Source organism: Oryctolagus cuniculus, chromosome 3 (genome assembly GCF_051225735.1).
Source record: "Oryctolagus cuniculus isolate XC-2025 breed Fujian yellow rabbit chromosome 3, ASM5122573v1, whole genome shotgun sequence".
Lineage (NCBI taxonomy): Eukaryota > Metazoa > Chordata > Mammalia > Lagomorpha > Leporidae > Oryctolagus > Oryctolagus cuniculus.
Genome location: NC_142869.1, coordinates 168,683,616 through 168,699,192, shown reverse-complemented (window position 1 = coordinate 168,699,192; position 15,577 = coordinate 168,683,616). Strand labels below are relative to the sequence as shown.

Here is a 15,577-nt window from a genome sequence, read left to right as displayed (position 1 = left end):
CTCACATATTCATTTTAGAATCAGTGCACACACATTTCCTTTCAGAACTTGAAATAATTTGAGCTGAGAAGTGTTCAACTTGCTATGTGCTTTCATTTTTGTGAAGTCTTATTAATAGAAAGCTGTATACTTATTCTGTCGTTATTTCTCACAGTCTGATAATTAGTTCATTGAATTACCCAGCTCAGCTTTTCTGCTTAAAAACGAACAGTAAACAGTATTTTGAATGCTGGTTCAGCAGGTTCTGACAAAGTATGATGCATGAAAATGAAAGTTATCATTAGTGTTAAAAATGACCTTGGAGGACGTAGTCGCTCATTTTTCTCCTGCAGTGTTTTGAACAGTCTCTCTGAGTCAAGTCCATTGAAGTATTCTGCAGATATTGTCTGAGTGGAATGATCATAGTTCAGTTTCAGATCAATCATTTAGTCAGACCACTTGCTCCTGTCAATCACAGTTTCCCATTTATTCTCACCCGTTACCTGAGTTTCTTATCAACTTACTTTTAGCAGTGTAATAGCATTATTTATTAAATTATAAAGTGATTTTCTAAGCTGGGATTGTATGGAATTGCTTGCGCGTCAACCCACATGAAGATAAATCTGAGTGTTTGTGAGTGGCCTGATGAGCAGTGCCCAGATCTAGAGAAACACCCAGGAAAGGCCCCTGGGATCGAGCTGGTAATAATGTGGACGCTGGGACGTTCTCTCACTTGATATCGTGAAAGTGAATTTAAAAAGAGTGTATGTTAAAGCCACTATGAGTAGTATAGGCTTTAAAGATTGTCCTCATATGACCACAAAGGTGCGTAATACAGCAGAAACCAATTCTTGAGTGCGAGTTTACATTTTAGGAGGTTCATGAAACCTGGCTTTGGAAATCAGATCAGGCTATTTTGTGCCACTGGTATATGTCATAGTTTTTTCATGTTAAAAATGGAGATAGCAGTTCCTCCCTCATGGAGGATAATGAAGTTCAATATAGAAAAAAAAATGCCTTGCTACAGTTGTCCTTAAAATTCCCTTCCCACTCTCTTAAAACCGTTAGATTCTTCAGGATAAAATAATACCAGCTGGTTTTTACACTGGGACTGAAATACATAGAACTAGATTTTATACCAGATGTCTATGAGAGCTGAGTGTTCCTCCCCCCACCCCCTTACAAGGACATGCCATAATAGTCACTATAGGAGATTTGGCTGCTCCTTGGACGTTCATGCTGCTGCTGTGTGTGGAGTCCCTCCCCTGGCTGAGCATGGACCGAGGACAAAGAGCGAGGCTGCTAGGGCTTGAGGTGGAAGGGCAGCGCCGAGTGGCATTTGTTTCATTAAGCTTAGGCAAGCTCTGCAATTACTTAATGCAAATAAGAAAAGTTTACACTAAACTCCTGCTTCTTTGCTTAAAACTCGAGAGAATTTAAATGAGGAGAGATATGTATTTAAAGGAAGGAAATTTAAATGAAACTTGAATCAGGGGCTTAATGTAGAATAATATTAGAGCAGGAGATCTGAAATAATAAGTGGGAAATGCCAGTAAATAAAGAAGCAAGTGTGTTCACTAAAGCACTTGGTGTGTTCAGTTTTGTTTTAAGGTAATTCTTAAATCTTTGGAAACCTGAGTTCATAATGGAAGACCTACTTCATCTCCTGCCTCCTTCTTCACCTTGCCGTGTCCCGTCGCCAGCGAGAGCGGCACTTCCTTCCCTAGGCGGCGCTTTATGAAATACCATGGCTGCTGAGTCTCTGGCTGCGCCACTGGGGCAGCAGCAGTCAGAGAAGCCCCCAATGTAGGGTCACCTCGTAAGGGGGAAAGCTGGTTGACCACGTGGACATCTGCCTTTCACAGACGGTCGCTGAATAGAGTCGCTTGATGGAATACCAAAGCGAGGGGACCAGAGAGGAAGCTCTAGAAAGAATTGGGAGGTTCTGAAAATCAAAGTGTTCTGCTCTGCCACGTGCTTATAGTTTGGTCAGTGCTTGGCATGGATCAGTGAAGGAGGGAACTTGCTAGAGAAAGATGCTGCTGTCAGTGAAGTGTTTGGGGAGGACAGTGGGGGAAATGCGGACATGGTACAATTTAGATGTTTCTCATCTGTTGCTGTTGCTTTTTTACGGCCCTGGACGGAAATGAAGTCTCAATTAGTGTGCCACTTTATCCGCAACTCCGATGTCCAAAATAACTTGTCAGAAATTAAAGTCCGCTGCGGGGGCGATTGTCCCTTCTAGGACCCTAAAGGGAATCTGAGCTCTGGCCGGGGTTGCTGTCCTCTGTCTGAGGCTCTGCTTCCCGTGTGCCTCAGTTAATATCCCTTGGATGACAAGTCAAATACCAGCCTCAGCTGTGTGGTCTCACACACAGCAAGCTCACTTTAAAAAGATAAAAGTGCAGTTATCATTGGTAATTTCCAAGTAAGCTTCCTGAGATCAGGGACTGTGTCTCTAGTTCATCATTTTTAAATAAACGTATCTTCTGGGGCCAGTGCTGTGGCGTAGCGGGTAAAGCTTCTGTTTGCAGCGCTGGTATCCCATATGGGCACCAGTTTGATTCCCGACTGCTCCTCTTCCCATCCACCTGGGAAAGCAGCGGAAGATGGTCCAACTGCTTGGGTCCAGCACCCACGTGGGATATCCAGAAGCAGCTCCTGGCTTCGGATCGGGCCAGCTGTTCCACAATGCCCGCCCTCTTGCTCGTGATTTTATGCCTGGTGATTGGAGCAGTGCGTGTCTTGTCACTCAGCAATTCCATCCTGAATAAATCTATGAGTCCCGGGTGCTCTTACCTGGTGTATCGTTTTTGTTAAGGAGTGGGAAATGTAAGCATCAGAATGGAAGAATAAATAAATGGCCATTGCGTGGGAATTAGAGCAGTATAAAATATGGAGATTATTATACCCTTCTGTTTGATTTACCCCTTGTTGCCGCGTCTCTCGAGGATTTTTATGGAATAGGGAATCACGTGTGAGTGGGATGTTTGTGAAATGTTCAGCTGCCGCAGACCTTAAGATTATATAGTTCAGCCTTCAGCTGTGAAAACTCAGGCGTGCCAGATTGTCCTGATGGGAAATGAGAATGTTCCGGGTCAGACAGTTGAGCTCCCTGCAGTTCACTGTTCTGTTTCTTAAACAGTCATTGGGCAGAACGTAACTCCATATATATGTATTTTTTTTCCTATTTGCAGACATTCCTTTAGAATAAGCTGCTTGGGAATTTGTGTAGTTGTGCTGGTAAGGATAAACGGAGGTGACTGTGCAAGCTGATGAGAAAGGCAGCTCCTGTTGTTTTTAGTCACTTGGTGCCCCTGCGTGTGCTCTGACTGCAGGGTCTGTACAATGCAGGGAGGTTTCATTGTGTTCAGAACTTACACTGCACACAAGTAAATGCAATTAGAAAGAGTTCTCATTATTAAAATAAACAGTACTTTAAGATTTTTATACCAAATGCAATAAATATGGTAAAATCTAGCTGCATAACATTCATTCTATGTTCATGAAATAATGTCTTTCTTAAATAAAAGTTTATATATGTAAGATGTCTAGCACAGTGCTTGGCACATGGTAAGTGATCCACAAGTGATAATGAATTTATTGTTTTAGTTTCTGCCTCAAGTGTAAAGTAGGGAATATTTTTTTTTTCCTGTAGGTAGTATGCCTATAAAAATAGCTTTCAATACGTGGTTTTAAAATCTGATACAATAGCCCCAGCATTTATGATATCCTCATGTGGACCATTTCATTTTTTTAAAAAAAAGATTTATTTATTTACTTGAAAGTGAGAGTTGGAGTTAGAGAGAGAGAGAGAGAGAGAGGGTCTTCCATCTGCTGGTTTACTCCCCAGGTGACTACAATGGCCAGAGTTGTGCCAGGCTGAAGCCAAGAGCCAGGAGCTTCTCCAGGTTTCCCATGAGAGTGATATGGGGCCCACACACCCAGGCCTTTTTTCCATTTCTTTTCTCCGGCCATTAGCAGGGAGTTACACTGGAAGTGGAGCAGCCAGAAAATGAATCAGTGCTCTTATGGGATGCTAGCATCTCATGCAGCGGCTTTATTTGCTATGCTGCAGCGCCAGCTCTTGAGTACTTCATTTTTGATGTCCACTTTTCTTTTGTATGTCTCTGGGTTTTATTTGCATATAGTATATTTTGGTGATTGAGGACTGTGACTGTCGGCTTTAGCATGCATTGGGATCACCTGGAAGGAGAACCAGTTTGCGGAGTTTCTGGTTCCGGAGGTGTGGGGTCTGGGACTTTGCATCTCTCACAGTTAACCAGGTGCTGCTTGGCTGTGGGCTGTGTTTGAGAATTCCTGCTCCGGGAGGCGGCTGGCTTGTGTTTTACAGTCAAGTGTCTGGGGGAGTTAAGGTACTGGCATCACTGATGTCGCCAAATTTACTGTACAATCCTTTAGAAATAATTTATAGAAAATTGTGGTATATACACGTGATTGTGCTTCTTGCTTAGGAACTTTGCTAAAGGTTAGTTTTGCATTAGAGAATTTTAATTTGTCTCTCTCTTTTTTTTTAACTGATGCCATGAAACCACACGTTTTTAGGGCCAAGTATACCAGTTTTGGGATCTATTTTACATGATGATTTCATGTGTTAGGGTTGATTTCTGAGAATTCGGGCATATCAATATGATATGGCAGGCTAACTAACAATAGAAACAGAATTTTTTAAAAAATCTTCTTTAATTCTTTTTGAGAACCTTTTTGAAAGTCTGGTCCAGAGTAGAATTAGATGCTCCTCAGTCACGTCAGGTTTTTCACTCAGAATCTCCCTGACGCCAACACAACAGTCGCACCTTTCTTTTCTACAGGATGGCCGGTACCTTTGGGATATGAAGGTATTGAGGGGTTATTCTCTCAGGGAAGAAAATGCAGTCAGAGAATCTTTGTCCATGAGATGAGACTGAACTGTTCCCTGTCACTCAGGGGCTCCGGAATGTCTTGATGTGCCAGGCACTATGGCAAAAGTCAGCGCCAAAGTAATTTTTCCTGATTGTGTACGAGAGATTTCAGTGGCTTGTAGGTTAACGTGGATCTGATTGTGTCAGGACGTTCCTGATAGACCTGTTGCAGTCTCACAGTTCACCAACAGAATTCGCATAGTGTGCAGGTCCAGGGATGCCAGGTTCCGCTGTCTGATTTTGCTAGAACATGTCTGGAACATTCCATGTAGTGTGGAGCTAAGGGACAAATGAGGGTTATTCCCGAAGCAAGGAGGTGTGGCCGTATTTGCATATGAGCAAGGTGATGTCTGGGAAGTGTGGACAGCATCCTTGTGTCTTTAGCTCTCTCAAACCTCTTTCCCCTGCTACAGTGTAAGATCCACTGTGTCCTCCAGGACTGGCACGGGACCTGGTGTGTATTCAACAGATGCTTGGAGGGGAAGATGCTGGTTACCTTCGAATATCTGCCACGGAAATGGCTTGTTAATGAGTTTTCTGACTGGAGTGTTCAGAGGGCTGAGGGAGGCACCAGCGATGGGGATTGGGGTGGGGAGGATTCAGTTTTGCAGAAGAGGCACTCGGTGGAGTTTAGAGATGCCCTGCAGCCAGATGCATGACCTTGCCCTTGCGTTTGAGTGCCTGGGTGGAGGCCACGGGAATGTTTACCGCTGCGGCTTGCTTGCTCGTGGCCAGGACGGTCTCTGCTGCTGTTTTCCTACGAAAAGATTTCATCCTTCAGACCATCACATCCACCAACCAAATATGTTTTCCGCTAAGCCAGGCCTGTCTTCTCTTTTCAGACTGAAGCAAGATAAAGAGCTGGAGCGAGAGCGGGCTGCCGCCAGCGAGCAGTTGACCAGGGCTATCCTCCGGGAGAGGGTGGCGAGTGAGGAGGAGCGCGCCAAGGCCAAGCACCTGGTGAGCACCAGCGACTCAGCGGGCAGCCTGGGGAGGGGTTCTGCGGGCAAAGCCGTGTTCCCTTTGCTTGGAATGTCTGGATTTTTGCCTTTCACAAGTAGCCGGCAGTTTATTAATAATAGCCACCAGGGACTCCAAGGCAGGTGACATCTGAAGCATTGGAGGGAAAAAAAAGAAAAACCAACACACTCCGCTCAGGCCCCGGAGGAAGGTTGTTTGTGTGCTTTGTGTCTTCCCTTGCTTTTGGTTTTCTAGTCTCTGAAATCTCCGGGGCCACAGCCTCGTCTTCTTTCTCTGCCTGCGTTCATCTGAGAAGACTCCAGCGCAGGTGAGCCAGCCTGGTTTGATCAGTCGTCCCCTGAGCTTCAGAAATCGGACGATGTTCAGCGAGGGCCTCGGGGGAACCATTTTTCTTTCTAAGAGAACAAATAATTGTTTTCAAATAAAATCTTAGTTTAAAACAAAAAGATCATGCAAAGGTTTCCTGAAACAAAAGGATTATTAGTAGGGAGGACATTTGAAAGACGTCTGTCAATCTCTCTGATAGAATGAGGGTTGACACCGGCTGTGTCTCCCTCTAGACTGTGTGTTTCTGGTTATAGTACACACTGTTCAGAACTTGGATGCTGCTGTAAATGATATTTGGAAGCATGAACATTTTCTTATAGCACTGAACATTTTACTGAAATGTAGTTAAAAATTAAAAAAAAAAAATTCTAGAGTCAGAAAGAGAGTGGCAGGGTGGGGTGGGGAGAGAAAGAGTGAGAGCGAGCTCCCGTCTCGTCTGCCACTACCCAAGTGCCTGTCATGGCTGGGGCTGGGCCTGGGGCCAGAGCCCGGAATCAGGGACAATCCAGATTTCTCACCTGGCTAGCAGGAATCTAGCTTTGTGAGCCATCACCACTGTCTCCCAGGGTCCGCATCAGGGGCCAACGGGAGTTGGGTGCTCCAGCCGGGGCCACACCCAGACACTCTGATGAGGGGCTTAGGTATCCTAACTGGCTTCTTAACCATTAGCGCCCCCCCCCCCCCCGGAATGTAGTTTTTAAATGGCAGAATAATATTCTATCATAGTGAGCTTAATTTATTGAGCAATTTCCCATTGTTAGATGCTTGCGGGGGGAGCTGCTGCGGTTGAAGCCTGCCGTGTGACTGCTCAGTCTCCGCACAGCCTTTCTAGAAACCCAGATGTGGCCTCTCAGAAGCTTTAGTCACCATGGGGACACAGCTGCCTCTGCCCGGAAGTCTGGAAGTGGGACCGCGTAGTCTGGGACTTCAGAATGCTGCGCAGTGTTCCTAGTTCAGCAGAACAACTTCATGAGAAAAGGGTCAGTTTCTGTTCATGCCTGGTTTTATATTTTTGCAGTTACTGCGTTAATTTCAGGAAGGTTGACTTCTTTTTCAGTTTCTTTTTTGGAAACTGCTGTGTAATAATTGTGCATTTGTATGGAGTTCAGAGTGATAATTTGACACCATAGGTAATGATCAGATCAGGGCAAACAACATTTCCCTCTCCTTAAACATTGATCATTTCTTTGTATTGGGAAGCTTCACATTCCTTATCTATTAGTTCTTTTTAAAATCACTGTTGTGAACTGTTCTCTCCTGTTGTTTCACTGGGCATTTCTTTGAGACACTAACCTAATGCCAAACAGAAACAGAGGAAATAAAGGGAAGTCCACATGCAGTGACTCTTTCTTCCGTGACGGATCTGAGGTCTAGGCTGCTTGGGTAGATGGGGAAGCCAGAACCGGGGTGACAGGTGGAGGAAGAGAAGCCCGATTCAGTGGGGTCCATCCAGCGACCAGCAGGAGGGCCGCATGCACTGAGTGGAATCAGGGGGTCAGAGAGTTCCGTGGAAGGAAAGTGAGCTGTGCAAGCGGCAGGGCTTCAGAACTAGGGACGTTGAGTGGCGACTCACTCCGTTGATGGTTGCATCTGCTGTACATCTAACTAAGATCTGAGGAAGTTGAAGAAATGGGAAGCCAATTGGTTGAAGGGTCGTTTTCATGCATAAAGTTTCCCTAGTTGAAGGTCAAGACTGTGGTGGAGAGGGTAAATAGTGTGCGCATTTGAGGGAGCAAAGTTCTTAGCTTCCAGTGGGCAGAAGAATCCTGGGTTGGTTTTGTCTCTCAGGTTTTCCTTCTTGCACTGTATCCTTGACACTGTCCTTATCCTTATCCTCTGTCCCTCTGTGTTTGGAAATGCCTTGTTCTTAGCTCATGGAGACAAGCTAGATTCATACGCTTATCTCATTAACCCTTCCTCCCCCAGGCATGTGTACATATATGTGCTAAGGTCTAAAAAGGGGAGGATTCTCACCAAAAATGTGAACATATAAAAACTGGAAAGTGATTTCTTACCTAACAGTATCTGTAATATTATGTAATGTGGTTTGATTGAACCAGCTTTTTTTTTTTTTTTTTAACTGATTCTGGGGTTATTTGCTACAGATGGCAAATCATAGTATGCATGGCTCCTGAATTTTATCCATCATAACATTGGACAAATAGAATTCTGAAAGCGGCTGGGGAACAAAAGTAGACTTTATATAATAGGATGGCAGCAATTCAGAGAGTGGTGCGAGTGTTCCCAGGCATCTGAGTGTTAGCACAGAGCCACAGCAATGTTACTGTCTGTGGCAATTTATGTACCAAGTGATTTCCAATTTATTTAGCAAATTTCACTCTGTATTCTTATTATTTGTTATGCCAAAAGATAATTGCATATATATATGAATATATACATATATTCATTTTGTACAGATCAGAAAATACATACAAATGTTTTTAAAGTCACTCACAAAGTACCCTTTCTAGAGAAAATTACTGTTACCATTCAGGTTCATTGTTTTGATATTCCCTTTCACTAAGTTTATATACAGTATTTATATTTATGTGCCGAGATAATAGTGTACATTTTTAAAAATCATTCTTAAAAGAGCCTTCACATTTTATAACATTTAGAGTATGTAGTAAACATTTCTATAGCAATGCATGTTTTGTATAGTTAGGTTTTTGGTTGAATGTATATCACTGAATTTTCTTCATTTTTAAAAATAATGCAAAGATAGTATAGTTTGGAAAGTCTGAAAATGACTGTTGTAGTTCCGTCACGTGTTGCTGATGTGCGGCCTTGCAAACGTTCTTACTGCCTTTGCCTCTCAGACGCACTCCACCCAGGCTTTGGGGTGTTGCACTCTGTGCCCCGTCGTCCCCTGAAACAACAACGTGTGGCGTGGAAAGTGACTCTGAGCCTGCTGCTGGGGGTTCATGCTCCAACCCTCGATGCTGCCACCGCCGTTCTTAGCTCTCACCGGGTGCTTCTTGAGCGCTGGCCAAACATCGCGTTGTAGCTTTTTTGATTTAGCACCCAATTGTTGCAGGCTGCAGAAAGTGACGGCTGGCCCTGACACATAAGAAGTCATTGGAAAGCTGTCTTTCTGGAGAACTCTGCTGGGGGCCAGGAGTCCGAGGTTGCTACAGGTTGAGTGGCCCTTCTCTGAAATCCTGGGAAGCAGAAGTGTTTCTGGATTTTTTTTTTTCCAAATGTTGGAATATTTGCATATTAATAACAAGATATCATGGGAATGGGACCTAAGTCTAAACATGAAATTCATTTGTTCTCATATGTATCTCATAGCTGTAGCCAAAAGGTAATTTTAAGCCGTATTTTCAGTGTGTCTACATATACACATTAAAAAAAATTATTTTATGTATTTATTTGAAAGGCTGGGGGAGACAAGGAAGAGAGAGAGAGGGAGAGAGAGATGGATCTATCTTCAGATCTTCCATCTGCTGGCTGTCTCCCCAAATGACTACGACAGCCAGGTCTGGGTCAGGCTGAAGCCCGGAGCTGGGAACTATCCTGCTCTCTCCGCAGGGATGGCGGGGCCCAGATACTGGGCCAGGATGCTCTGCTTTCCCTGGCACACTAGCAGGAAGCTGGATTGGAACAGAGTAGGTAGAACTGGAACCTGCACCCTGCTACCGGATATGGGCACTGCAAGTGACGGCTTAGCCTCCTGTGCCACAACGCTGACCCTCTAGGGTGCCCGTATTTTGACTGAGGCCCATTAACGTGAAGTCAGCTGTGGGGTTTTCGACTTGTGGCATCATGTTGGCGCTGAAGAGCCTTTGGAGTTTGAGTTTGTGTATTAGAGATGCTCATCATGTACTGTGAAAAAAAATTTTTACCCCTTTTCGGTTTCCCCTGCTCACTGACAACTGACATTTAGATCGTTGTGTCCTTAGCTGTGAGTCCAGCTCCCCTTCCCACAATTGTTTTAGCAGCTAACTTACTGAAGCTCTTTTTTTTTTTTTAATTATTTATTTGAAAGTAAGAGTTACTCAGAGAAAGAAGAGGCAGAGAGAGAGAGGTCTTCCATCTGCTGGTTCACTCCCCAATTGGCCGCAACGGCCGGAACTGCGCCAATCCAAAGCCACGAGCCAGGAGATTCTTCCTGGTCTCCCAGTCGGGTGCAGGGGCCCAAGGACTTGGGCCATCCTCCACTGCTTTCCCAGGCCACAGCAGAGAGCTGGATTGGAAGAGGAGCAGCTGGGACTAGAACCGGCGCCCGTATGGGATGCCGGCGCTTCAGGCCAGGGCATCAATCCACTGAGCCACAGCGCTGGCCCTATTGAAGCTCTTTGAAGGGCAGTGTCAGTGGCCCTGACATCGAAGCTTTAAACTAGGATCGGATCAAACTTTTCCCCTTTGGAAGAGTTGCATTAGCCAGCAAGCTGAGTTCCACACCAGATTCCAGAGGGGCCGACCAGTGTCTCCCCCTGTGCTTCCCTGCTCTGGCCAGTGCTTGAATCAGCTGATTTAGCTACAGTTTGTGGAGAGCCAGTTCACTAATAAAAAGATCAAATATAATTCACATTAAGGGTTCGCTGCTTAGGTGCAGAAAAAGCACAGTTGTAAAGAACAAAGGCTGATTCGGAACACAGGACCTGGGAGCCTGTGAAGTTCATGCACTTGACATTCATGTATCGTTAACACTCTGTACATGTAATCTAATATGTGCCATGTCATTTGGTTTGTGTTTTTAAAAGTAGGTTTTTTTTCCCTTTGGGTTATATCTGATTTAACAATGTCAATTCAATTTTTGAATTACTCTTTTCTGTCTTATTAATCTATATTGGTTTAATGTTATTGATTTCTTGTTATTATCACAACCATGTAGTATTTTCTTTCTAAAAGAAATCCAAACTTTTGAAAGAAGCCTCTGGGGCAGGTGTGTGGTGTAGCCGTTAAGTCACTACGTGGGTTGGCTGCATCCTCTGTGGGAGTGCCTGGTTCAAGTCCCAGCTGCTCCACTTCTGATCCAGCTTCCTGCTAACGCACCTGGGAGGCAGGTGATGGCTCAAGTACCTGGGTGCCTGCCATCCACATGGGAGACCTGGATGGAGTTACTGGCTTCGGCTTAGCTTAGCTTATCTTAGCTATGGCAGGCATTTGGGGAGTGAACTCACAAAAGGAAGATTTCTCTCCTTTCTCTCTCTCTCTTTCTCTCTCTTTCTGACACATACACACACAAATAAAATAAAAATAAAGAAAATGAAGAAAAGATCCTTAGTGTACTTATGTAAGGCAGTATTTACTTAAATATTCTGGGGATAACATACCTAGCTGTGAGAGTTTCCTTCATTATGTAGGAAGATGTTATACTGGGTGCTTACTGTATGGAAAGTACATTACTGGGTACCAGGGATGTGGAAAGAAAAACGATAAAATCCCATCCTTAAAGAATCCAGTACGATGTGGGAGACAGATACAGATACTAATATTTGGAAATGCTAAGTCTGTCCTAAAGCCACGCTGCTTCTGGTCTTGTGATGATTCTTACATCTGTGGGTGCAGAGACTTTGTCTCCCTTTTGCCTCACTGCTGTATCTGTATTCAGGTGCAGACACACATTTGAGGGCCTGACATATGCCACCGCCCAGCAAACAGCAGGGCAACAACAAGCAGTCACAGGAGTTGAAGCTACTCAAGTCGCAGCAGTAGGAGCACACGTAGGGGAAGAACGGAAGGGCTTTCATGCTGACGATGCATGAAGCTGAGCTGACTCTTAGGTATGAGCAGGGAATTGCCTTCGAAGTTGAGAAGGAGGGTTGGCGGGTGCAGCCGAGGGTATTGCAGGCCAAGGCACAAGCTTGCTGGGTGGGAGGGACGGGGCAGGGACGAGGGACGAGGGAGAAGTGGTCATCAGGGCCAGGATCACGGCGGAGCATATACACCTGTGCAGGTCCTGGGTTGGCTGCCTAGACAAGTTTAAAGGACAGCAAGGAGATGGCTGGAGTACATTTTGTGAGGTGTGGAAGATTCACTTGAGGAGGGGATGAGCAGAGCATGGAGGCCAGTTAGCTTGTGTGGATCCAGGTGAGATCAGGTGGTACCCCAGCCTGGCCACAGCTGCACAGAGAGAAGCGAGGTCAGAAATATTTGGGAGATAACATTGCAAGGGTTTTTTTTGGGGGGTTTTAAGGGTTGAAAGAAGCATGGAGGCTACAAACTGCCATGTTTCTTGCATCAGCAACTCTATATCATTCTGAAGAGAAGAATTAGCCGTCAGTGTAAGCAGTACCATGGTGAAGAGTACGCTGTGAGGGGTCCATTTTCTTTAAGACTGGGGAGTATCCTAGCCTCCCATCGCGCTCCTGTGATCAGCCCTTGTGAGAGCACTAGATCCTTAGTATTTCGGTCCCTCTCCTCTCCCTTCGTGACAAATTTATTAAACACCTACTCTGTCCTGGGTGCTGTGAATTGCCGGGATGTGAAGATGGGTTAGATCCCATTGTTTTTCCTCAAAGGGTCTCCAGTCAACTTGGTGGAGAAGGTCATTTTTTTTTCCTCCTTCAGTTAGAACTTTTGGATTTGAAAAACCTCACACAGTTTGGGGAAGAAAAAGTAACACTGGAAGAAATCGGGTGGGAGAATGCATAAATTCAGTTTTTGCAAATTTAAGTGACTGTTTCACCAAAATGTCACTTTTCATCCCCTGTTTCTCTTTTGTCTGAAATGCACCAGTGAAGCAATCGAGAAGAAGAATTGATTAATTTTGTGCTGTGTGCTTTGCGGTTCTGTGTTTTGTTTGTGCTTCAAGCTGTGACAGTTGAAATTTCATGGTAAAAGAGGGCAAAGGTTTTGAACGTGGTGGTATGTGGCACAGTGACCGAATTGAAGGAGGTCGATAAGAAGACCACCGTGGCCCCGATGCAAGCGAGGTTCTGCCCACGGGCAAAGGGTGCAGCTGGGGTTGTCATTTTGCAACAATCAGCGTGGTGCATGGTCAAAAGTACTGCGTATAGGAAAGAGCACAAGTCATCACTTGGGGCTTTCAGCTTCTTTGAAATTAGGCAGGTGGATGCAGTTTCGGTGTAGCTGATTATTCTGGGTTGTTTTATTGGGCACTTAAAAATTTTTTTTATTTAATTTGCCAGTTCTTTGTGCAATCTGGTGTTTCGGTTCTGATTGCTGTTTAAGTTCTCCCTCTAGTTATATATGTGTGTGCTGGTTGTCTTGCCTTAGACACTCCTGATTAGTTAGATAGGCAGACAGCATTCATTTGTGTTGGATGCATAAAATGGAGTGATTTTGAGCTTTTGCTCTTGAAGACTATTTCAATATAATTTCCACTTATGTGTGAAGGAATTGAACAATTTTTGGTGGAAGAAATTTGCTTCAGTGTTATTGGTGAGAATGGGATCTAGGATCCACTTGCAAGTCTTTTTTTTTTTTTTTTTTTAATATTTGAAAGAGTAGCAGAAAGAGAGAGATAGAAAGGTCCTTCCATCAGCTGGTTCACTCCCCAGATGGCTGCAACAGCTGGGTGTGGGCCAGGCTGAAGCCAGGACCCAGGAACTCCATGTGGGTCCCTCACGTGAGTAGCAAGGGCCTAAGTACTTCTTAGGGGCATCTTCTGCTACTTTCCCAGGCACATTAGCAGGAAGCTGGATTGGAAGCAGAGTGGCTAGGACTTGAACCAGCCCTCTGAAATGGGATCCCGGCGTTTTAATTGTCAGTTTATTGTGCTGTGCCACAGTGCTGGCCCCGGGAGCCACCGTTTCTGACTGCTGCCCAGTGAATAGCTTTTCAGAGCAGCTTCCCTCTAGACAGGGGAGAGGAGATGCATGCCAGGCCGTTTTGCCTCCTGCGTGCTTGGATTCCACAGGCCGTTACAGTTTCCAGGATAAAGCATTGGTCTCCCAGTTTCTCCCTCTGTGTTCTTAGTTAGCACGAGTGGTCCCTACTCCCTGTTTGCTATGACAGCGTTGTTATTGAGAACTGGAAATGCACGCAGCCCTGTGGAGAAATTGCTGATCAGATACTCTATGACGGGACCACTTTTGGGTTTGCTTGTTAGCACTGTGAAAAGAGGAAGCATGTTTGGTTTCTGTTTCATGTTAAAAGCTCAGAAGAGGAACAGGATTGTGATTACAGCTTTATACCTTGCTTGTGTCTCTGAAAACTTAGCCCGATGAATGTATTTCTCCAACGGCATCCTCCTCTCCTCATGCAGTTTGGCAGAAATACGTAGGATCTTAACCTCACCGAACAGCTTTAAAGAAGGACCACGCCAGGCTGACCAGCTACAGAAGGGCGTGCAGGTGGAGAACAGCCCAGCACTGTTCCAGTAGTGGAGAGCAAATCACACTGTCAAGACTGGGAGGGGCCGGTGCTGTGACGTAGCCAGTAAAGCCACTGCCTGCAGTGCCTGCATCCCATATGGGCGCCAGTTTGTGTCCCCAATTGCTCCACTTCAGATCCAGCTCTCTGCTATAGCCTGGGAAAGCAATGGAAGATGGCCCAAGTCCTTGGATCCCTGCACCCACGTGGGAGACCCAGAAGACACTCCTGGCTCCTGGCTTCAGATTGGTGCTGCTCCGGCTGTTGCTGCCATCTGGGGAGTGAACCAGCCACTGGAAGACCTCCCTCTCTGTCTCTCTTTGCTTCTGCCTGTCTGTAACTCTGCCTTTCAAATAAGTAAGTAAAATCTTTAACAAACAAACAAACAAAAAAAATGGACTGGGAGTTTGTCCTGGGAACATGGCACAGAGGTGACTGAGGGGCACTAGTGTTGCCTTTGTCCCAGGAACATCTCAGACTGTGTGACTGTTGACAAAGTGATTAGATGAGAAGAGTGCCCAGTTGAGTATAATGCTATTGAGGTTCTTAGGAACAACTAATATTTAAAGACAACTGTCCATAGCAACTCTGCTTAGAATGCGTTGTCATATTTTCCTGCTAAATGTACTTTAAAAAATATTTGACAGGCAGAGAGAAAGAGCGAGCGAGCGAGCCTTGCAAGGGGAATCTCCTGTTGGTTGTTTCACTCCCCAGTTGACTGCAACAGTTGGAACTGGGCCAGACTGAACTCAGGAGCCGGGAGCTCAGTCCGTGTCTCCTGGGCGGCAGGAACCCAAGAGTTTGAGCCTTAATCTGCTTCCTGGCTAAGGGCACATGTGCCAGAAGCTGGAATCCGGAGCTGGAGTCGGCACTCCACCCCAGGCCCTTTGACACACTCTGCAGACATCCCAAGCCGCGTCTCAGACATCTGGCCCCTATATGTACCTTTTTTTTTTTTTTTTAAAAGATTTATTTATTTTTATTTGAAAGAGTTACGCAGAGAGAGGAGAGGCAGAGAGTGAGCGAGCGAGAGGTCTTCTATGTGCCGGTTCTCTCCCCAGATGGCCGCAAGAGCCGGAGCT

General features: G+C 45.3%; 1 protein-coding gene across 10 annotated transcripts in view; it reads left to right on the top strand.

Annotated features, from left to right (window-relative positions):
* The window catches only part of CHCHD3 (coiled-coil-helix-coiled-coil-helix domain containing 3), a 280,912-nt gene that overhangs the window by 98,284 nt on the left and 167,051 nt on the right, over positions 1-15,577 (top strand). For 9 of the 10 annotated variants that reach the window (XR_016231068.1, XR_016231067.1, XR_016231066.1 and 6 more), the window contains exon 4: positions 5,744-5,861. Coding sequence is in view for 7 of the 10 variants with exons in the window: in XM_089328628.1 (XP_089184754.1) it covers positions 5,744-5,861 (118 nt within the window). In the remaining 3 variants the exon portion in view is untranslated. Of the gene's footprint in view, positions 1-5,743; positions 5,862-6,116; positions 6,329-15,577 lie in introns of those variants that run through there. The other variant, XM_089328630.1, reaches the window with a different exon arrangement.